This window comes from Cavia porcellus, unplaced genomic scaffold (assembly GCF_034190915.1).
Source record: "Cavia porcellus strain 051 isolate PalLab524CR breed Dunkin Hartley unplaced genomic scaffold, mCavPor4.1 scaffold_4, whole genome shotgun sequence".
NCBI classification, from domain to species: domain Eukaryota; kingdom Metazoa; phylum Chordata; class Mammalia; order Rodentia; family Caviidae; genus Cavia; species Cavia porcellus.
In genome coordinates, this window is record NW_026947487.1 from 120,274,816 (window position 1) to 120,297,917 (window position 23,102).

The 23,102-nt window shown below is 59.1% G+C and overlaps 2 protein-coding genes across 4 annotated transcripts; one reads left to right on the forward strand and one right to left on the reverse strand.

Moving 5' to 3' along the window:
* Positions 1-210: 210 nt before the first annotated feature.
* Galns (galactosamine (N-acetyl)-6-sulfatase) lies at positions 211-19,335 on the reverse strand. Of its 2 annotated transcripts, XM_063247809.1 has the most exons (14): positions 19,062-19,195; positions 14,177-14,300; positions 13,606-13,680; positions 12,877-12,979; positions 10,464-10,607; positions 9,423-9,489; positions 9,201-9,328; positions 8,890-9,029; positions 8,415-8,518; positions 7,670-7,806; positions 6,911-7,013; positions 4,474-4,595; positions 1,277-1,394; positions 211-738 (listed from the first exon to the last, which is right to left on the reverse strand). In XM_063247809.1, exons 1-14 carry the CDS (start codon positions 19,179-19,181, stop codon positions 652-654), a joined length of 1,572 nt encoding a protein of 523 aa, XP_063103879.1. In that variant the 5' UTR covers positions 19,182-19,195; the 3' UTR covers positions 211-651. The 2 variants fall into 2 exon arrangements, with proteins under 2 accessions (XP_063103879.1, XP_063103877.1); XM_063247807.1 differs by lacking the exons at positions 211-738; positions 1,277-1,394 and adding an exon at positions 1,408-3,175 and having other exon boundaries at positions 19,062-19,335.
* Positions 19,335-23,093, forward strand: Trappc2l (trafficking protein particle complex subunit 2L). Of its 2 annotated transcripts, XM_063247812.1 has the most exons (6): positions 19,335-19,471; positions 20,747-20,919; positions 22,167-22,254; positions 22,386-22,465; positions 22,696-22,748; positions 22,917-23,093. In XM_063247812.1, the coding sequence occupies exons 1-6, from the start codon at positions 19,439-19,441 to the stop codon at positions 22,934-22,936; spliced, it is 447 nt and encodes a 148-aa protein (XP_063103882.1). In that variant the 5' UTR covers positions 19,335-19,438; the 3' UTR covers positions 22,937-23,093. The 2 variants fall into 2 exon arrangements, with proteins under 2 accessions (XP_063103882.1, XP_003460958.5); XM_003460910.5 differs by lacking the exon at positions 22,696-22,748 and having other exon boundaries at positions 19,336-19,471.
* Positions 23,094-23,102: the final 9 nt, after the last annotated feature.

Consider the following 23,102-nt stretch of genomic DNA (forward strand, 5'->3'; position numbering starts at 1 on the left):
GTAGACTGCACTTCGGCTGTTGGCCGGTGCAAATTTGCGTGGCGCTCTAGCAGTCTGTTTCTTGCGCTGGCCACGCCCGTTCCTTCCGCATCAGCAGCCGGGGGCGCAGGGAGTGATGCAGCTCAAGGGGACTGCGTAGGGCGGGGCAACGATTCTGGCTGCCAGGAGGTCCTCAAGCACCGTGCCACTTAAAAACCACAACTACACAGCTGATGTGCCACTAGTTCCTTTATTTCTTGTCATTTCCCCAGTTGCGCAAAGTCCAGCGATGGTAGGTCAGTCCTGGTAGATGGACACGCACTGCCACACACCTCTGGGAGCAGGCAGGCCGCGTGTGCTAGGCTCTGGCCCTCAGGCTCGCAGATGACCTGTCCCCCACCTCCACAGCCCTGATGACTGTGTACGCAGCACCCCTCCCATAGTACTCTGGGCTAGGCACGTAACTGGCAACTTCGGCCTTCAATCCCCCGCCTGAGGAGGTGCAGGAACCACTGGGCCATCCAGGCCGTGGGCCAGGTGTGGTTGGCAGGCCCTGCTGCTGGTCACAGGTCCCCTCCACCTGGTCACTAGCAGGCCAGAGTGGCTGGGATGCTTTGTTCCCTCAGGCACTGGCAGGGAGCTCCTGGGGTCTGGCTTGGGTCCAAGAAGGTGCTAATGGGACCAGGAACACTTCTTCAGGACCGACTCTGGAGGCGGCAGGCACTTGCCCAGCTTTTCACAGCCTGGGGGTGCCCAGTTCTAGGAAACGAAATTCAAGCCAAGCTGAGTCACTTTGGCTGTCTCTGGTCTTGGCTGTGGGTTTCAGATGCCTGTCTCCACCGAGGCAGCGAGGCCCTCCCCATCCATTGGCTCTAGTGCAGGGACTACCTGCATCTATACCTCGGCAGGAATTGGGGGTTCTTGAGACAGGGTGTCCCCCCTGGGGAGGGGCAGGGAAATGAGGACAGCCAGGCTGAGCCCAGGGCTGGAGGGCTGCTCTGCAGCAGCAAACTCAGGTGGCCTCCCAGGCCTACCCTTCCCTGCCCTGCATCCCTTAAGGTTTGGGCTCATCCTACAGCTGCAAGAGGGCTGAGGAAGCCTCCTCCCACCCTGCCAACGTCCTGAAAGAGGAGGAGGGGAATAGGCCTGCCTTGCACCCAGAGGCACGCGTGCACAGGACAGGACAGCCCTTCCGAGGCACTTGGCTCCAGTAAGCCATGGCCCAAGGGCTGCGTCGAATGCCGTGGTGCCCCATGGCACATGGAGCACAGCCGTGGCCCACACGCATGCTGCTCACCATGACCGCCTGGTTACACATGTTGAGCTGTGGCTGTCCAGGGACCAAGGAGTCCTGGTGCTGCTGGACGACCAGTTTGATCCTGCTGAGGGCATCCTGGTACTCACTGCTGGCAAAGCTGGAGACAAGGGGGCTCGGGTCACTGAGGGTGCAGCTTCCCTGGCTGTCTGGAGGGGTGGGTATTCTAGGGCTGGTGCAGGAGGCCCAGCTGGAAAGCCTGCAGTGGAGCTGGTCATGGGGTGGGCAGGGGCAGAGGATGGAGTGAGGGACCAGGAGGCTGAATCCTGGGAGGGAAGCTGTGAGTGAGGAGTCCTACTCCAGCAAGCATGGTTGTCCTCTGCTCCGTCTTGGCCACGGTGACCTGCTTATGACCAGGAAGTAGGGGCTGCAAGTGCTGTCAGGAGCTTGACTGGGAGACCCCAGAACACCATGCTACTGTAGCAATGCCCTGAGAACCAAGTCTTTTTGCCACTTTAAATCATGTCTGCCATCACCAACACGTAGGTAACAAGGTGTGTGGTGTGGTTTCGCCCCTGGGAAATGCAAATGAAGCTTCAGTTTCACATGGGGAGGAGTGTGACAAGTGACCTGGCAGAGGCCAGCATGGGCCAGGCAGAGCAAAGGACTTGGACAGCGTTTCTCTCACAGGCCCCCACTTGTCCACTGCCCAGCGTCCCAGTATCTGTGCTGCCAGCAGGATGCCTCCCGCTGAGCAGAGGAAAGGGGCTCAGCCACTGTGGCTGGCTGCATGAAGTTGCTGGGCTCTGGCCACAAGTTAAACAGCAAGAGCCTCTCTGCGGCTGATCCCCCATCTCCTAAGAAGGCATGTCCTCAGCCATCCTGTGCCCTACCATCTCTGGGAGCAGCCCTGCCATAGCCACCCTCTGCCCTTTGAGGGCACCAGTACTGGCTTGAGCCCAGAAGCTGCCTAAGAAAGGACCTGGAGCGCCCTCAGGCCCAGTCATGCACTGGCACCTGTGGGATGGTCAAGGAACAGCTTTCAGCACCAGGGTTCTAGGGATTGTGGGGCCCCAGACTCCTGCATGGCCCCACCCCAGCCATGGCACCCAGCCAGTCCATGGTCCGCTGCTGTCTCTCCCAGCTCCCGGCTGTCTCTCTGCATGCTGCCTGGCCTCAGTGTTTTTAACTGGGGAGGAGGACACTAAGGTGCACATGCATCTGCAGGATGCCATGGCTAAGTACATTTGGTGGAACTGTGGCCAGCATGCTTGGAGGCCTCCCTGTATTCCCAAGGCCCTGCAGGTGGTGGCTGTCACCGTACTGCTGGAGTTTACTGCAGTGACTGTGTCTGAGACCCACAGTTGTCTCTTGGTCCTCCAGGATTGCTGTTGGGGTAGCCTCGGCCATGGAGTGCAGCAGCTGGAAAGGAGCCCATGAGGACTGTGCCACTCTGCATAAAGCTGGAGTGCAGGGCCATCACTGTGCTGAATGCTGACCTCTGCATGGCCCCAACTCCACGTGGCCTGCTGGGGTGTTGGGTGCCGATGTGGCCTGGGCTGGTGTGCTGTGGTTGAGGCCTGCACCCTACTCACTGTGCAGGCTGCTCTGGGGCCCTGGGCCTCAAGACCTGTACCTCGTCTAGCCGCAGCAGCTGAGCTGCACATCCCTGTGGATGCACTGTGAGAAGTGTGCAGCTTCCACCCATGGTGCCCTGGGAGCTTAAGGCAGTAGATACCTGTGCCTCCACATCCTGGAGGCGAGTGTGAAGTGGAGGTGCTTGCTCTGCAGCACCTGAGGCTCCTCCTTCCTCCTCCTGGCCTCCATGGCTTCAGACCTCACTTTGGCCCCAAGTGGCTGCCTACTTTGGTGCCTGCTCTTCTCTTTGGACTTTGGTTGCCCAATCCAGATGACCTCACTTCTGTTCCACTTTAATTACATCTGTAAAGGGCCGATCTCTGTAAACCACACTGTGAGGTGCTGGGTGCGCATGGACTCGGGGGACCCTGTGCTTCCAGTGGTCATCATCCTGGGCTTTGGAGCCAGCTGGGCTCCTATGGTAAGGCAAGTGGCGTGGCCAAGAGGCTCTTTGGATGGGAGCCTCAGTTTGCACTTAGAGCTGGGAGAGCTGGGCTCAGTGGCTGCCGGTTAGGGTACAGGAGCACGGTAGGGTCCTTCCAGGGGCCTCAGTTATTGGAGCCATTGAAGCTGTATACACATGCAGGGTTGTGGCGTGGCCCAGGCATGGCTGAGGATGAGGCGACACCTCAGGGGACGAGATAGGCCACAGCTGAGGCCACCTGGAGATTTTTCTGAATAGTTTTCCTTGATCAGCATTATCTGTTGCTCTGAGGGTCCGTGAACCTCTCCCAAGATGCTGCTCAGGTTTTCTCCATTTTCCACTCAGCTCCTGGCTTGTCCTGATTAAATACGGGCTGCCCAGCGTCAGTCGGCCGGCCGGCTAGCAGAGCTACTAGCTCTGCCAAGGATTTTAGTCTTCCTGGAGCCTAAGATCATGCCACTTGTCTCATTCCTTTGGGCCTTCCCTGTGCACCCATTTGCGGGATTGGGGATCTGGGCAGCAATCTCAGAGCCTACACCCCCCAACACTCAGTGCCGTGACTCTGCCTGAATCCAGCTTGTCCCAAACAGGAGGCTGGCTGTTCAGAGAGAACCTGTGTCCCTAGGACCAGTGCGGTGGGGATGCTGGAGATGGAGTGGGGATGTAGACGCAGTCCGTTCAGTGAGCGATAGCCTTGCGCTGGGACCAGATGTTAGGGAGGAGGTGATGGTGGGCCTGGGCAGTGGAAATCCAGAGCCACCCTGCTTGCTGGTGATCTGCTCCAACAGCTGTGCTGTGAGGCTGGTATGGGGGTTTGGGGCCTGGGGACAGGAGCTCTGAGTCCTCAGTTACTTCCAGGGAAGCAGGTGCCTAGACCAGTGGAAATGGGGCTGGCCATCACCCTCAGCTGCTTTGTTCCTGGGACCTGTGCTCCGAGGGTCCCTCCTGTTGTTACAGGGCGCACACATCCCCAATGGCCTCCACCCCTGCTCTCACCATCCACAAGGTAGCTAGCTCAGAGCAGGTGACATGGTTGCTGGAGGTCTAATGAACTGAAGTCTGGGGCAGAAGGGGGCAGCCACTTCCCCAGGTGGGGAGAGAGGAGGGTCAGGTTCCCTGGCACACACCAGCACTGCCAGGAGAACCCTGGCAGACAGCACAGCAGCAGCAGACTCACCTGAGCGGGAACCTCTCTCCGGGATCACGCCCCAGGTGGAAGAGCAGTGGCAGCTTCGTGTGCTCCTCCTGGGTATGGGTGGTGACTCCTGAAACGTTCTGCCCAGGGCAGAAGTCAATACCCTGCGACAAGCAGTAGAGGAGCTGGGTGCCTGGAGCCTGAGCTGGGCACAGGGAAGCCTGCCTGCCTTGCCGTCTCCCCTGCGTGGGGCCACTGTGGCCACTTGATCCTGCATCAGGATGGAGTGGTGGGGTGGGGGACCTGCCATCCTGGGGGTAGGCTGGCAACCACAGCAGGTTGGCTTGGTGTTCTGTCTGGCCCCTTTGTGGCGGAGGTGTCTGTGAAATATCTTAGCCAACTTCACATCTCCACTGCCACCAATGACACAAAGAACACCTTTGACACCTGTGTGCCCAGCACAGCTGAATCATCACCGCACAGCGGGGAGTTGGAGGGTGGGGAAGCAGGGCACGGCTTTGACGTGTGCCAGAAGGGCGAGGGTGCCAGGGGAGTGGCACTCCACGGGTTTGGGAAGACAGAGTGAAAGAGGCAGGCGACAAGCTGAGATCCTCTTCAGGCTCAGGCCTGCAGCTGCAGCCCTGGCTCAGCACTGTGACCACTGAGGCCCACATGACAGGCCATGGATGCCACCCTATGCACCAAGCTTCTCTCTGGCTGCCTGGGTCACCCTGATTTGGGACCAGGGAAGCCCCTGCTACCCTCAGCTCCAACAGTCCCATATGTAGCTGGACAGCAGGGTGGGCCTGGCTCTGGTAGTTGGTGCCCACAGGCCTGCAGAGGGGACGCACTATATGGCTGCTCACCCTAAGGCTGTGCTGACCACTGGTCAGGGAGCCATGAATATTCTGCTTCCAATAAAACCAGCGGTCAGCCACCCCTGAATTCCTGTTTATACTGAGCAGCAGAACCTGGGTCTGAGGATGGCAAGCATCAGAGAGGTGACCAGCCATACCAGTTGACACCAGTGCCCTCTGAGCACCCTGCGTGTGGCCTGCACGGTGGCAGCCACCGCTTGCAGCATGGATTGCCAGGCAATTAAAGCAGCGTCCAAGTCTGGATGAAGAAGATGCTAACTGCTTTGGATGCAAATTGAACGCGCTGTGTTATTAAGAACCTGCCACCTGGTGCAGGGCACTGCTTAGAACCACACTGCCTGAGGGGCAAGAGCCTGGCTGCCCATGACAACCCTCTGGGCGGCTTGCAAGGAGATGCCAGTCCCAGAGCAGGGGTGCAGGCAGTGGCTGAGGGCCAGGGGCTGACGACAAAAGCAGGATGGTGGGTAGGGACGCAGGCTGGGAGTTCAGAGCCCGCATGGATAGGTCCCGAGACCTTTGCATGTTTCCTGAGGTCACACAGCACTGCCTGGGGTTTCACAGTGGCCATGGGGGATGCCACTGGCCACCGGGCAGTTACTGCAGGTCAGAAGAGTGGGTTGTCACCTGCAGCTAGCCACCGTGACAGGTGTGTGTTGAGCTCCCAGCACCGGGACCCCAGGCACACAGGTAGGACAGTACCCACACTGCCCATGGCAGGCCACAGCACGGACAGCAGGGACCTGACCAGGCTTCAAGGCTGGCACCCGCCCCTCACTGGGCCCCTCACCTCACCCCTCACCAGCCCAGCAGGAAAGGGATTAGGGACATATCAGTGCGGGGTGGTGAGAGGGCTGGGTCCTGGGGTGAGCTTCTCCTGACACCCCCCAGACCTCTGCAGATGTGGTGGACAGCCTTCCTGTGTGTCCCCAGCCTTAGGAGGCCAAAGGGACTGAGCGGCCACTGTGTGCCCAGTCACAGCCAGGAGCAGCCCTGGAGGCAGGACAGGGCCAGTGCCCTGGGCACACCCCGAGGCACTTGGTCCTTCAGCTGGTGTCCTCCAGCCAGCTCCAAGTCCATGTTCCCTGCCTGCTCTATGCCCATCCCACTTCCTGGCCTGGCCCGGCCCTGCCCACACACCCACCCTCACCCAACTCCTGGGCCAGTTTGCAATTTGCTTCCCAATTGATTCTGAGTGCTCTAGTATTTACATTTCTCATTAACTTAAATTGATTTTATGTTCAATGAAGGCAAATTAACAGTTTTCATGTTATCTAAAGGCCTGATGAGCCCACGGGCCGGGTGGGGCGGGTGCCAAGCAGCCCGTGGAGGACCCGTGATAGAAGGGACAAGGGCACTTCCCCTCACACCTTGGCCTAGCTGGCACCATGCTATGCATGCTGATGGCCCCAGCCAGGCCAGGCCTGGGCCTGCACTTTGAATGTCCCTGTAGGGGAGGTCCTGCCTTGTCTGAGCAGCCCTGGGCATCCCAGACACCTACCCATCCTGGTCCCAGCACAAATGTATCTATACTCAAGTCAGTGGGCCAGGGTGGACACAGATGCTAGCCAACCTCACCCACGACCCGCACCTGAGCCCTGTACCTGTCTGAAATCCTCCCAGGAGTTGGTCCAGGTCCAGAAGTGGGCCTTGTGCTGGCTGAGGGTGATAGCCATCAAGGTGTTACCACGGTAATAGAATATGGGCCTGTGGGAAGGGAGGGGAGGGTCAGCCTGACCTGACAGAGTACTCGGTTGGTGAGCCAGGATTCAGATGACATTTACAGAGGTGACCAAGGCGAGACGGGGGCTGTCCAGAGACATGGAAAGTGACTACAGGTGGCTCAGACAGAGTCTGGACCGGGTGCTGGGAGGCTGGGTACCCAGTGCCTACTCTTTTTAGCAGTAACTGAACTCTTGGGCCAGGTTTCAAGACAAAAACAAGCAATTCTGAAATGAGGGCAAACTCCCCACAAAACCAGAGCCCCACAGGGAGCTCTTCATGCTGCCTCCACCTTCTGTAATTGGTGTTTAGCTTTCTGAATCTGTGCTCCGCACAGCGGCCCAGGACGCAGTCTGTGTGAGCAAGATGGTGACAGATGTGGGTGGAAAGGGGGTAGTTTGCACAGGGAGTGTCAAGCAGGGTCTGGCACAGGTGGGACAGTCTGTACTTCCCTCCTACCCAGGCTGAGGCCACAAGAGCAGTCTGGACTACAGAGTGAGCAGGGGTGTGTGTGTGTGGGTGCATACGTGTGTCAGAGAGAGCGCAAGCACTGGGGGGGGTCTCCCCCTGTTCTGCGAAGGCACCACCCGTGGCTAACACGTGGGAGAGCTGGGGCAGAGGCACGTGTCATTGGCACCCACCTATCCATCAGCTGGCCTTGCAGCATGGTGGGGAGCAGGTTGAGGCCATCAATCACCCTGTCGCTGGGTGGCTTCAGGCCCGCAAGGGCCAGGCTGGTGGTGAAAAGGTCCATGAGGCTGCCCAGTTGGTGGCTCACCTGCAATGGACATGGCCGACTTGACAGGGATCTCAGCCCCGACCAGGCCGCCCAGCTGGTCCAGAGACTCGGGCAGCCACGTGCCATGCCTTACAGAGTCAGAGTCAGGTGAAGTCAAGGAGCCTGGGGTGGGGGTCAATGGGTCTGGGGGCACAACTGGCCAGAGGATGGGACATCAGGAAATGGTTCTGCTTGGAGCCAGCAGGAGCTGCCACAAGAGGCCATGGGGTGCTGTCCCCAAGTGTATGGGGACCTTAGGCCCCACATATACCACTACCAGGTAAAGAGCTGCCCCCAGGACCTAGCAGTGCCCCCAGGAGACCAGAAAAGGCCAGGAAGGAAAGGCAGTGGGCAGGCACATGGTGCCCAGCTGGGGAGCGGTGCTTGCAGGGTGACGGATGATGCTGATGCTGGGCCAGGCCAGGGATGCAGCAGGACACACGCCATACACACTGCTATCCCCCACACACCTGTCCCAACAGACCACAGCCTGTGGCTGATGAACGTGCACATCCAGTGGCCTGGGCACCAGTGTACCCGACACCTGTCCCTCAGAGCTGCTGCAGCCTCAGCCACTGGCACAAGCCACCACAGCGGTGCTGACTTACCTGGCCAGCAGGGATGTGCTTCGGCCACCATGCAATCGCGGGCTCCCTCATCCCACCTTCAAACGTGGTCTGCTTCCCGCACAGGAAGGGACCATTGCTGCCACCTGGAGAGCCATTGTCCATCAGGCACTGCTCCTCCTGCTTCCCATCCTCCTTTCCAAGGCCATGCCAGTCAGATAGCCATTGTGGGCACAAAGGCTGGGTCTGGGTCTCAGGTGACTTTGGGTGCCCGTGGCTGCTCTGGCTGCAAGTTCTGGGGGGAATGGGGACTTCTGGTCCCTATGGAGATGTGGGTCTGCCTGCCCTCTCGATGGGATGGGGGCCATGCTCTTGGTGGGGGGTCTAGCAAAGGCAGCTAGCCTCAATCCAGTCCTTGCAGCCCTTAGGGGTCCCAGGCCATGATGCCAAGCCCCCACCAGGGCCCACACTATGGAGGGCTTGCTACATGGCTGCTTCCCAGACCCCAGGCACCTGCCTTGGCTGGGAGCAGAGATGAGGGCGGCACCGTTGTCTGAGGTGAAGAAGACGAAGGAATTCTCGGCGATGCTCAGGGTCCGCAGCAGGCTCAGAATCTTCCCCACACTGTCATCGATCTCCCGAACAGCATCCCCGTACCTGTGGATGGTGACAGCCTGTCAGCAGGACACCCAGGGGCACCACAGAGCACCAGGGACAGGCTGGCGCTGGCTGAGGGGTACCCATGGGGGCGGAGCCCACAGTGACCACACAGGCCCTTCTGCTACCCAGCCCGCAGGCACCTCAGGCCGCACTACTCTAAGTGCTCACCGCCCGCGCTGGCTGCTGCCCAGGAAAGGCCGGGAGGCGTACACAGGGGCGTGCGTGGCGTCCACAGCCCAGTACAGGAAGAACGGGTGCTGGGCAGCCTGCTGCTGCCTGATGAAGTCCAGAGCTTCCTGGGGAGTACGGCCATCACTGTTTGCCCCGTGTTCCACCTGGCCAGCCACTCACCTGTCTGCCGTGCTGCCTTCGGCCTGGCCAGCCCCTCACCTGTAAGTAGATCTGGGTGAGGTTGGATTCCCCAGTCTTCACGTTGATTGGAAATTCTTCATAAAATCTGAAAACATGATCCAGATGGAAAGTAGAAGTCAGCTGCGAGGCCCCTTCTGTGCCCCTATTTGAAGCTTGCTCCTCCGAGTCAAAACCAGGCCTGGGGGCCCTTCCCGTGGGCAGAGGCCTCCTGGTTACTGCGGCCAGCATGGGCGTAGCTAAGCGCAAGGGCTTTCCAGGGGGTGCAAATGCCCAGAACAGCCTGCGGTGGGGTCCTGTGACTCCGGAACACACTGAAGCCCCGGGACTGCACACTGGGGTGGGGAGCTGTGTGCAAGGGAATTAGGCCTCAGGAAAGCTTCTTTCCTGTGAAGTGCTGGAGCTGGGACTTGCACTCATGAGTGCTAGGTAGGGGCCCAACTGCTGAGCTACCTTCTCAGCTTCTATTTTGAGACAGAGTTTTGCTAAATTCCCAAACTGTCTTTGAAATTGGGATCCCCTGGCCTCAGCCTCCTGGTTAGCTGGTAGTGCAGGCTAACTTGAAGGTATGACTTTTAAAAAGCCAATGGTTGCCATAGGTTTTTGGTTTACTAATGAACTTTATACAAACACACACAGAAAAAAGAAATGTTATACCCAACAACTTGAGAAAGACATGGACTGTGACACAGGCCCAGTGCTGCAGGTGCCCACACCAGGCCACTCTCTGGCTCCTCTGGGGTGACTTCCTCCCACCCCAGATCAGGCTGCCCCCAGCGCCTCCTCTGTACATGGAGGCCACGGCCTGTAGGCCTCCTGGGGCAGCACAGGTTCCCTGGACCCTGAAGCCAAGGGCAAAGCTGTGGAACCCCTTTGACTCAAGCATCCCAAAGGGATCTCTGACCCCAGACAGGTTGACACAGCACCAGGCTGGGCCCAGGCTCTGGGAAGGACTCCTGGGAACCAGAGCTCTTGGAGCCCAGGACCAACACCGTGCAGGCGGCTCAGGTCTCACCTTCCTGCAGCTGCTGGGCAACGGCAGAGTGGGGCAGAGCACAGTACCTGCCGACCATATCCCAGTTCCTGTACACAGGGATGTTGGGCCTGGCCTTATTGTCGTAAGGTCCAAAGTGACAGTTGGGGGATCCAAACCACTCATCGAATCCGTGCTTCAGCGGATGGAACTGGGGCCTATGACCCAGGTGCCTAGAAACAGGAACCGGGCACATCAGGAATTGTACCCAGGGACACTTTGGCCTCACATGTAACAAAAAAGCACCCCGGCTCCAGGTGTGTGCAATACCCCAGGTGCACCATGTGGAAAGCCAGCCCTCATCCCAGAAGAAAGTGCTGGAGTCCACTGCTGTCCTCGGGCTGAGCCATGGCCTGGGTGCCTGGGCACAGCAAGGCTGGGGCATCCTGTGGTGATGGGCAGGCAGGGAGAGCATTGGAGGATGGTGCATGCGGAGAGATCCCCGAATGCCACCAACCCTGCAGACTCCACTCTCCCAGCACACCCAGGGCCAGCTGCCTCCAGGGGTGCCAGGGGCTGTGTTCCTGTGGCACGCGTCTCCTGAGGCCTCACCTCCAGGAAGGTGGCAGTGGTGGGCAGTGGGCCACCAGCAGCTCGGACTGTGGGCTGTGCTTGGATCCCCAGCCTAGCTGTGAGTTCTAACCAGGCAATCACAACATGGCAGCATGCCCAAATGGCAACAGTGCAGGAGCTGTGCAGACAGAGACACGTGTACCTGAGGCCTGAGGGCCTACTGGTCCCCCACCACAGGTGTCTGGCACACATCTCTTTTTTGGGGACACCACTCTCAGGGCCCCCTTCCACCAGCTGACAGAGAGGGACGCCTAGGCTTGGGGGCCTTGATCAGGTTCTGTCCCATCCTGGGGGTGTCCACCTCTTTGGTCTTCAGAGCACTGTGGCTTCCAGCAGTGGCTGAGTCACAGCTTTGGCCCACATGCACAAGTTCTGTATACTTTCTATGAATGCCAATGAAAGTGGCTACTTGGAAGACAGTGACACCAGAGGTAGGCGTCTCTTTCTGAGCTGCTCAGGGACGCGCCTTGGAAGATACAGCAGGAGGCCTAGCCCTGATATGCCTGGGACCCTGCACTGGGTTACTAGATGGCTGGGTCACACGAGTGGCACAGAAGGCTGGGCTCCAAACCATCTGGGTTTCAGGTAAGCTGTCTGTCTGGACTGGGTTTCCCCACTCTGGGGCAAGGGCCTGGCTCCATGGTGTAGGCTGCCTGTACCCCATCTTTTCGTCCTGCCAGGCCTGGCATCCACGCCGAGTCCTCGGCATCTCAGGAGCCCTTGGGCCCTCCCACGATGGCTGGTCTTCCCTGAGGGTGGGCAGTTGTCTGGCCACATATGGCTCCTTTGTGTCTGTGTCCAGCAGCACCAAGGCCGTTGTGTAGGAAAAAGTGAGTTGGGGTCCTGCTCAGGGGGAGGGGCAGGCCAGGGAACCTGTCCCCAAACAAGAGTGGAGAGAGACAGTGCCAGCCAGGCTCACAAGGGCTTCCAGAGGGCTGTGTCACCTCAGGACCCAATCAGGCCAATGACACTGGATCTTGGGTGCTGATGTCTGGGCACTCTGAGGAGGGACATCAAGGCAGGGTGACAGGCCTGTGGAGACAGGGACCCCTCAACTGGGAAGCAGCTGGCCCGCAGCCATGGCAGCCTTGTCCCAAGTCTACAAGCGCTGGTCCTCCAGGCCTGCTCAGCTCCCGCTCCTCTGGTCACAGCTCTCCACCAGTGGGCTCCACCACCCATGTCAGTACTGAGCCGGAAACTGCAGGCCTCCACAGAGTTGCCAGGCACCAGGGAAAGAGCTCTGGGCCATGTGGGTGGCACTCTGAGGCCTGTGCAGCTCCTGAGGGCCAGCCTCAATGTGGCCCCCCTGCCCCAGCTGAGTTCCTCAGCCCGACACATCTGCCACCTCTGCTTGGCTGTATCTCCTGGTCAAGCTCGGCTCCCTCTTGTCCCCTACAAGTCTCCAGCCGCCTGGATGTTCCTACAGTCGTCCTTTTGGTCTCAGCAGATTTTTCACAACTGTCAGTGTCCTTGGAGAAGCCGTGCCCAAGGGGAGTGACAAGAGACCACGGGCAGCAGGGCCCTCACAGAGGGCAGGGCTGGGGAAGACCCCTGGGCGCAGACGGGAAGAGCATCTGTGGCCCTGGCCACAGGCTTTTTACCCCTCAGGTCCCAGGGAGGAAGAGAAATCTGGTGCCTGCAACAGGAAAGTACAGACCTGCAACCACCACTGTGCGGGAGTCATGGGCTGGCACCCTTCTCTCCACAGAGCAGCTTTCCCCAGACCACAGCCTCTGTGGCTAGCCAGTGTCACCCCAGCAGTGGCCCTGGAGCAGGGGGCCGAGTGTGGGGCTGAGCGGGCGCTCTGCTCACAGCCACTGAGCAGTCCCGAGCCGGGCCCCAGCCTCAGTGAGCAACCTGCACACTCACCATTTGCCCACGATCTTGGTGGCGTAACCAGCCTCTTTCAGCAGCTGGGGCAGGAGGCGCTCAGAGTCTGGGATGCCGCCCACTATCTCCTGCGGTGTGTACGCTGGAAGGGTGGGGCTGCGTGTGAGCACAGGTCCTTCGGCCGGCCCTGTCTAGCATGGCCACCAGGCAGAGCAGGCTAGGACATGGCATGTCCACACAGCCCTCTCAGGGTTCCCACACCCTCCAAGGCATTTCCATATCATTTCCAAGGGGCACAGGAGAGATGTGCCCCAGGTCCTCTCTGGATGTTATGCCTGTCTCAGCCTCCTGGCCTGGCCTGGCAGCGGTTCCCACGGTAATGCACAGCTTGTGCCCAGCTCCCTGCTGCCTTCTCTTCGGGCCCATGCAATCCCATCCCATCTGGGAGTCATCCCTGGAGGACCATCTGGGTCTTGGCATTGTTTCCAGAACATTCCCTGCGGGGACCTCCCACCACTTGGCTGTCTTAGGTCTTTGCTACCCCAGACGGTCATGAAGTCCCTGAGGAAGGGATGCCCCATTCTCCAGCTGGGCTGGGCAGTGCCTGGGAACAGGGTGGGGTGGTGGGAAGGGGCACTAAGTAGGCTGGGATGGATCTTCCAATGACTGCAGGACAAAAGCCAGAGTCTGCACAACTGAGGCCGGGTTCCTCTTCCTGCACCCCATCCAGCCACACCTGGGCCCCAGGGTGCGAGGGGCAGCACCCACCGTTTCTGGCGTGCCCATTGGTGGTGTAGAAGCCGTTGCGGATGGGCAGCCGTCCAGTGAGCAGGGCCGCCCTGGCTGCAGGTGACAAACAGAAACACTGTGAGGATGGATCTGGCGGAAGCTCGGCTGGCTCAGCGCACCTCACACAGACCCTGTGCTGCTGAGGTCGCACATGTACCAGCGACACTGCACTCAGTGGGCTTTTCACCTCCTTCAGCCTCACATCCCCAGGCTGTGGGCACAACTTTGCACGCACAGCTCAGGCCGTCCCAAACGTGTGCCCAGCCCTGCAGGCCATGGGACAGCCAGCACACTGCCGGTAAGAGTCAGTGTAACCTCTCTCCAGCTGTGGTTTCTCAACCCAGGTAACCTCCTCTCTGGCAGGAGTGACCTCCAGGGGGAGAAGAGACAGCCATTCCTCTAAGAGCACAGAGCAGTCTCGAGGGCCAGAGGTTGACCTGGAGGAGCTCAGACAGTATCCAGGGCCTGCTGGCCACCCCCTGCAGAGCCAGGGCTGGCCGGATGTGACAGGAACAGCCAGGCCCACGGTTGGACAGTGACACAGACTTACACGGTGAGCACAGAGGGTTGGCGGAGTAGAAGCTGGGGAACAGCATCCCTTCTGCAGCCATGCGGTCCAGGTTCGGGGTCTCTCTGGAGGGCTCTCCATACACTCCCAGGTCACCCCACCCCATCTGTAGAGAAGAGCATGGACACGTGGCGTGGACCCCTTCAGCACACAGCCTTCTGTCTCAGGGGACTCAGTACAGTCCCATGCTGCCCAGTGAGCCACAAGCACACACCCAACATGGCCCCAAAGGCCCCAAGGCCTCCGCTCTGCTGCTCCATCCTGTCTGGTTCCCTGGGGAGGGGCCGCTCTTCCTTGAGGGCCATAACCGGCAGCATCTACACAGAGCTGCATGCAAATTCAGAACTACAGAGCAGGTGGTGAGCTCCCCGAAACAGCAGACGACCCAGCCTCCCACACTGGGCAACACAGCCTGTGTCCAGATGGTCCTGAGTGTGCACAGTGGTGTGACTGCAACAGCCTCAGGCTGGGACCAACCTAGAGTCACCAGATGTGATAGACAGGCCCCTAAGCTCACGCTTGCCCAGGACATGCAGCCGTATTTGGAAATAGGGCCTTTGTAGACGTAATGCACGGTGGGTCAGGTCAGCAAAGTCCCCAGAGGACTCCTGAGACAGATGTGTCAGGAGGCTTTGTGGAGGCAGCTCTGCAGCACCCTGGCTGACGCGCTTCTCCTGTTTCAGGCCAAACGGCTTGCAGTAATCTGTGATTCGGGTGCCTGGGATGCTACTCAGCCGTGAAGAGTGGTTGGACTGTCCAGGACAGGTGAAGCTGCCGAGACAGGAGGCAGGCTGTGCCTGGCAGTGGCCAGCAGGTAGGCGGGTTTCTAGGTGAGGTGACAAGGAGACCTAACACTGTGTGGTGGCCACACAGCTCGGTGACTGTGCCAACCCCATGGGACTGTGCACGGTCACCAGGTGACCTAGGTCTCAGTGGGGTGGTTGTAGAAACAGGGGAGTGTGGGTGCCCTAGTCTTCCTTCTCAGGGGTCTCAGCTGGTGCCAGTGCCCGGCCCTCTGGGCTCATTAGGTTCTAGTAAGTCTAGTAAGTGATCGAGACAACTCGGGGCATGGGGTGGTCAGGGTCCCTGAGGCCGGGTCAGGAAATTGGACCCAGCAGCGTCTCAGGAAAGCTGGCCACGATGGCCAGCGGCCCAGTCTTCTGTCCAGGGTTGGTGAGGGTAGCACTTCAGGGTGACTCTGCCTCTCTTCCCTTCTCTGGTACTTGGCCAGACTTTTGGGGCCTCAGGGCTGACTCAGGCTGGACTTTGTCCTGCAAAGGCCCCTTTGGCTGTAGGATCTGTGGGCACATGAGTCTGTCTGGCCCTTTCTAGAACGTTCTGACCCCACCGAAATGGCCTTTCCATTTGATGCCAATGGGCACCACTGGCTTGGCCTGGACAGAGGTGCCTGAGCAGGCAGGAGCAGGGTGAGCAGGGTGGGTGGCTAAAGCAGCCAGGCTGGAGGACAGAGGGCCAGTGCCTCAGCCACTGAGTCCTGTGGCACAGTCCTGCACATTATGTGCAGCCAGGGATGGAGCCAGTACCCTAGCTGGGCTGGGGCATCCTCAGGACACGTGCAGTGACCTCCCCAGGCCTGGGTAGGTTTTTCCTCAAGGGTACAGTGCTGTGCTTCAGCTGGGAGGAGCTGAGGCATTAGTGAGGCCCAGAGGGCCTTGGTCAGTACCTCTGTCATTCAGGAAGGCGCCAGCGGCCAGATCTATGCCACATGGCCACACTGGTTGCAAGGGAGGCTGAGTGGCAGGAGGCTCAAGCCTGGTACAGCCTGGCCCCGTGAGGAGGGGCAGACACTGGCTCCAACCATAGCACCGAGGTGCCCAGGTGAGTGTGTGCATCCTGCCTCCCCTCTCCCTGCTACTGCTGCCCCAGGAGACAGAAGGCTCCTGTGTCAGGAGCCTGGTTACCCCAAGAAGGTGTGTGGGGGCAGAGTGGCTCCGGAGGGATCTGTTAGCTTGTTCCTGGGCCGCCAGGAGCGAGTGGAGGCAGGCGGGCATAGCTGTCAGCACTGGCCACTCAGGAAGCAGAGGGCATGGAAACCCTCACGCCAAGGAGCCACAGGTCCCAGCAGGTCTTGAGGCTGTGGTCCCGCAGTGGAAGGCCAAGCAGCAAGGCCAGCGGCGGGGTGCACAGGGAGGGAGGCCAGGGCCGAGTCCAGAGTCCCCGGAGGAGCCCACAAGAGCTCACTTCCTCAGGCACTAAGTGACAACACGTGTGTGTGGTGTTGAGCAGGAAGCTGGTGAAGAACTAAGGGCGGGCTCTATCGGAGGTGGTGGCAGGGGAGTCTGCCAGGTGGGTGGCACGGTTCCTGAACCCCGGAGGGAGGCAGGTGTCCTGTAGATCACAGTGCTTGCATACACAGTCCTTTCCTGGGAGCCGTTCCCATCACACAACAATGGGGTGCGGCCACAACCCCAGGCCCAGTGCCCACCAGTGCAACCTGCTCTCTGGGCCTCTGAGGACAGCAATCCTAGGCTGTCTGCTGAACCCCTTTCTGCTCAACCCTTGTTCCTGTTACTTGCTGGCTTCCTACTTTAAAAATGGGGACGTGACAGTCCCTGAGACAGGGATCCAGGGGTTAGAAGTGACTACACATCATGCCCTGCCCAGCCCCTTGGCATGTAAAGCATCTTTCTGTCCTGTCAAAAGTTCCAAAGATTCGATCCCCGGTACCGATAAAAATGAAAAAGACAAAAAAAAGAAAGTTCCAAAGAGCCAGGTGATGGGTGACTGCCTATAATTCCAGTGGTTACAGGAAAATGGAGTTGAAGGCCAGCCTGGCAACTCGGGAAAACTAGCTCAAAAATAAAGCTCTAGGGAGGTGGCTCAATGGTTGAGGGCTTGTCTGGCATTCAGAAGGCCCTGGGTTTAATCTCTAGCACTGCAAAGAAGGAAACTGCCAAAGACCCCCAGATGACCGCCCACACTCACTGGAGAGAAAGCGCTGTGACCATGAGTGATGAGCCATCCTTGACTGAGGCCCTGCCTTTTGGTTAGGGCCTGGCACCCACTAAGACACATGTGAGACTACAGTGGCCTCCACGTAAGGTGCAGACACCAAGCACCCTATTCTCAGGTAGCTCCAGGCTTGAGGGAGGTAGGCCTCTAACCGTAAGGCCCCACTCACCCGCACCAGCTCTGAGATCACTCAGTGACCAGACTTTGCTGTTCCCGCCCCAGCCGATGGCAGACTGTAATTTTGCTACAGTCAGACTGTGGGCAGGGCTCTCATCGGTCACTGTGGCCAGTAGGTGATTCACTTGCACATGATACAGTGCACCAGTGTGGGAGCACCCCTTTTCCTACAACACCATCCTCTAAGAAGGATGGGGGCAGCCTGGCACCTCTGCCTGGCTAGGTGCCTCTGCCTGGCTAGTCCAGCGATGTCTGGGCTAGGGAGAGACCAGGCCTCAGGCAGCCAGCTCATAGTGGACAATGGCTCCCGCACAATCTGAGCTAGAGGTGGCCGGTTCTCCACGGGTGTGGAGAGTCATGAAGCTTCGGATTCCTGGTACAGCGACACGAACCTGGCAGAGGCAGCCAGCCTGCAGGGGAGGACAGTATGGCCAGGGAAGGTGGCCTTCTACACGTCAAGGCTACAACTGGCACGTGGAGCACCTGCCTGTACCCCTTGCCAGGTAAATCAGATAAATGCAGATGCCTCCTCAGCAGAGGCAGCACTTCTGGGAGTAGGCTCTGGGGGCCCGTTTGGCAGGTTAGCAATCTCCTCCACCCTGCAATGTGTCTGGCTCCAGGGTCTGACCCAGGCCAGGCCAATGGGCTCAGCAAGCTGGGGTAGCTGCTGTCCTGCTAGGTCAGGTGATTGTGAGACTGGTGAGCCTGAGTCTCGAGGTGCTACCGCAGGGTAAGGATGAGTCATCGCAGGGTCACGGGAGAGACAGCACAGCTAAGCGGCCTGGAAGAGGTTCCACCTGCCTGCAGCCAGGGTGCGCTGTTCTGGCCTGTCAGGGCACAGCCAGGAAATTCTCTCCACCCTCCTCTGTTTTGGGTGGTACTAGAGATGGAACCTAGGCAAGCACTCTGCCACCGGGATACATCTTTAGTTCTTTTGGTTTTTTACTTTGAAATGGGGTTTCACTAAATTGCTCAGGCTGGCTTTGAACCTGTGACCCTCAAGCGGGAGTACAGGCATGCACTGCTGTGCCCAGTGAGGAATCCCTGGCTTTGCTTCAATTCCTTTGACTTTGAATGGACTTCTAGTCCTTAAAAAAGTTTTTTCTTCTGTTCTTTTTTTCAGTATAAATGATTAAATCCAGGGTCTTTGCATTGCGCTCCACCCCTGGCCTGTTTTTATTTTTGAATTTCTAAATTCTGACCCAAAGCCTGGTTATAAATTACCCATGCTGAGCTGGACTGCAGGTGGGCAGGGCTGTGCCAGTCCCAATACAGCTCCACGGGCCCAGCCAGGAGTCCTGCAGGTGCTCTGGGTGCCAGTGGCCAACAGCCCTATGGGACAGGCTGGGCAGCACAGCTCCTCCTGCCTACCCCAGGACCTTCCGCCAGGTGCGAGGGTTCCCAGCCGCCCTCCCCCACAGGACATCACCCAAAACCTCGCGCCCCAAACAGCTGTCCAGTGGAAATGCCGGGAGAGCGCCCGCGCAGTTTCACTTTTTCTGGTGCCACGGCAGAAATGCACAGAGGGACGCCTGGCTGCACGCGTGCGACAGTCCACCTGGCAGCCCGCGCCAGCCCCAGGGAGGGGGTGGGGTGGGGCTCCCGGTGAGGAAGGGCCGCTCAGGCTGGGGGTGAGGGTCGCGGTGATGCTGGGATCGCGGCTGGGCCGGGGTGGGGTTCGGGGTTAGCCCTCCCAACCGCCGCCGCCCGCACTCACGTCATCCATGAGCAACAGCAGGATGTTGGGGGGCTGCGGGGCGCCCAGGGCAGCGAGCCCCGCGGCGCTCACCAGCACCAGCAGCGGCAGCGGCAGCCGCAGCGCGACCGCCGCCGCCATGGCCACTGCGCCGGGCCGGGGAGAGCGCGCGCGCTGCTTGTCTGGCCGGCCAGGGACCGGCCGCGCCAGGGAAGCCTGCGCCGAGGGACAGGCGGAGCGGGACTGCCGCGGGGAGCAGCGGGGCGGGCGGGACGGCGGCGCAAGCCCGCTGAGTGACAGCAAGGGCGGGCCCGGAACGGCCGCCCGGCGGGGGCGGGGCTCGGCAGCCACGTGACGCCGGGCGGTTGGTCACGTGACGCGGCGTGCGGCCGGCCAAGATGGCGGTGTGCATCGCGGTGATCGCCAAGGAGGTGCGTGTGGAACGGCGGCGGTGGGCGCGCGGCCTCCCCGGCCCGGCCCGGCCCGGCCCAGCCCGCGGGAGCTCGCACTGCCCGCGCTTCCCCGCGTCCCCTCCTTTCCGGCCCGGCGTCCTGAGCCTGGCTGAGCCGCAGTCCGGGCCCAGCGGCCCGCCTGTCACCCCGGAACTCCTCCCCGCGGGACCACGGGACAGACGCCAGGGCCGGAGCCGCTCCGCCCTCTGCTCGGGTCTGCGGCTCTTTCTCCGCCGGCTTCCGCGTTTCTGTCTGTTTCCGTGGCCCGCTTCGTCCCAGACGGCGCCGCCCTCCCCTGCCCGGGGGTTCAAAGAACAAACGGGGGTGCACCTCTGCCTGAGGGTAGCCAGAGGCTCCCTTTGCCTCAGGGTGGGGTCTTGTTAAACCACCCCCTGCCCCCCAACGCAGTGCCACTTGCAGTCCCCGGACGGGCCCTCTCTCTCCCGAGGTCTCCCACCTCCCTCCTTCACGGGCCAGCGCGCATCTCCCTGCTCCTCTGCACGGAGCGTTTCTTAGCAGACAGTGGACACGATCTGGGACCTGTGGCTGTGACGCCCCTCTTGGGCTTGGAGCACAACCACAGCGGTGCGCTGACAGGTGCACCTCTTTAGGGTGGGGTTCTGTCCCCACAAACCCTCAGTAAGTTGAAACTATCATAAGTAAAACATGCATCTAATGCCCGGATAAACTCGTGGTAAAGCATTGTCTATAAACCATTCTAAATTGGGACTGCCAGTGTGTGTTTGCAGGTCCGTGGACCAGGTACCGTCCTGGTTAGCAGATGGGGCTATCTTGTTACATACGTCGGCGTGCCCAGTTTGAGCAGGCATGAGAAATTGGCGTGTAGGAGGCTGGAAGAGAAGCTGTCCATTCATGGGGTCGGGATAATTAGATGTAGAAATGGAGATCTTGAGCTGAGCCTCCAAAGGCTGAGGAACAGGGCCACTGGTCTTCCGGGGTCCTATGTTAGGGTCCCTGTCGTACCCCGAGATACGGCTGAGGCAGAGTGGACTCAGGAAGGTTCATGTGTCAGCCACCCAGGAGAAGGGGCCAACACTCAGCTAATAGGACGTAAACTTGTGTAGGTGAGATGGGGCCTGCAGACAGGGCTGGGAGAGAAGTGTGGAAGTCAGAAGAGGGTCCCTACGCAGGATGGTGAGTGGGTGGCTGAGTCTCTCTGGCACTCTACTGTTGAGAGTCAACATGTGCTGGTTGGGCTCCTGTCTTCTGAGTTGTCAGCATCCTTTCTTGCAGAATTACCCACTCTACATCCGTAGCACCCCCATGGAGAATGAGCTCAAGTTCCACTACATGGTGCACACATCTTTGGACGTGGTGGATGAGAAGATCTCCGCCATGGGGAAGGCTCTAGTGGACCAGCGGGAGCTCTACCTGGGTCTGCTCTACCCAACAGAGGACTACAAAGTGTATCTTTCAATGCCCTGGTCAGGTGTACTCTAGAAAATAATTGGGCCTGGCATGGTGGTGCGTGCCTGTAATCCCAGTTGAGCCAGAAGGATCACTGCAAGTTCAAAGCCAACCTGGGCTACATAGTGAGTTCAAGTCCAGCCTGAAGTATGCAGTGAACCCTTGTCTTAAAAATCCACCCCCCCAAAAAAAACTCACCAAAAACAAAGAAAAACCTGAAAAGAAAAAGAAAGTGAAGGTTTTCACCAAACCACAGAATTGGGGCAGCCTGAAGCTAATGAAGGCTTCTGAACCTCACCACTTTTTAGTTTGGGGGACTCGCTTGGGATACACAGGCCTTGAGCTCTGTGGAGAATGGGAATATGTGTTAGGAGGAACTGAGGCTTCCCTTTATGTTTGTGAGGATGTCTGCCTGTGCTTTTCAGCTTTTCAGGGGGCCCCTGTCTTCAAATGGGTGGTGGTTTCATTCATTTGTTGTTAGGTCTTTATTGTTGGGTTTTCATCATTGGAAACCTTTGGGCAGTCCCTGTGATACTCACTTGAGGTTGAGGAATTCAGAGATGTTTTCACCAGTAGTAACACCATTTTTTGCTGGGACAATACCTGACACCCATCACTTAAGGAAGAAAGGCTTATTTTTACTTTCTAAAATCTATTTGTATACTTTTGATACCCAGAATCCAATTGAGGACCTTCTGCTTGCCAGGCAGGTGCTGGCTCCCAGATAGGCTGGCCTGACACGGACATGGCAGAGGAGAGTGGCTCTAGGCATGGTGGGCAAACAGGTGAAGGGGGGGACCCACTCCTCCACCCACATTTACCTCCCAGGGCATGCTTTGTTAGAAACTCGTCACTGATGGGTGTCTCACCCCGTGACCCCATCACTTCCCTAAACCTCTACCAGTGAGCACCAGGCTTGGGGGTATGTTTAGATACAAACCGTAACAATGACATTGACCTGCGCTGTGACAGGGCCTGGTGAGGGAGGAGCCTTTTTGTGAACCCTGATTTTCAGTTCACTTTCTGGGCCTAACATTGATCCAGAGAGGAGGCAGACTTGGTGTGAGTCATGTGGGTTTGGCTGCCTCTGCTCCCGTAAACACCATTTGACACCATCAAGGTGTCCAGTCCCACACCTGTGCCGTCACCTGTGCCCCCTGGGTGCCTCCTGCAACTCAGGATTGTCAGGTATCTCCAAAGCCAGAGCGCAGAGTGGTCCCTGTGTGTTCCCTAACCAGCTGTGCAGATATGGCTATGTGACCAACTCCAAGGTGAAGTTTGTCATGGTGGTGGACTCCTCAAACACAGCCCTTCGAGACAACGAAATTCGCAGTGTGAGTGTGGGAGATTGGAGGCTGCACCACAGCGGGGCTGGGTTTGTGGTTGCTCATTTTGCTGGTTGGAAATGCTGAGAGGCCGTGCCCAACAGCGTGTTCTTTGAAACCATAGCTCTGTCCTGTTTCAGATGTTCCGGAAGCTGCATAACTCCTACACAGATGTGATGTGTAACCCCTTCTACAACCCTGGGGACCGCATCCAGTCCAGGTGGGCCTGCTGTTGGGGGTCCACCTCTGTGCAGGGGTGCAGGGGCCTGGCCAGAGCATAGCCTTTGGAAGTGTGGGAGCCCTGAGTCCTGGCCCTCACCCCTGCAGCTCCCTTACACTTGGGACTGTGCGTGCCTTCCCTCACCAGTCTGGGTCATTGTGATCCAGGTGAGAGCAGCAGGTGTCCCCAGCTGTTCTTGTGACACCTGCTGCTCCCCTGCCCCTGCCTAGGACTCTGAGCCCTGACCTGGGGCCTCTGCTGGGGAAGGATTGGGGACCACGAGGTCAGGAGACAGGGCTGAAGGGGTGGGAGGGGCTCACATCATGGCCTTGGGGTGGTGCTCGCTCACCTGGTCCCTAAAGTCCTTCCCTGGGGATCTGGAGGGGTACAGCTCTCCCGGCAGGGGGACAGGACTGGAGCTGTCTTCCCTGATCACCGTTTCTCTTCGAAGGGCCTTTGACAACATGGTGACGTCGATGATGATCCAGGTGTGCTGAGCAGGTCTTGCTGCCTGCACCCTGACCTGAGAGGGGCGTCGTGTACATAGCTGCTTGGAGTGTCTATTTAAAGTCATTTGTCTTCCCAAGTGTAAGGGGGGTATCTTGCCACTAAAGCTTGGGAGACGAGGTTGGCTTGT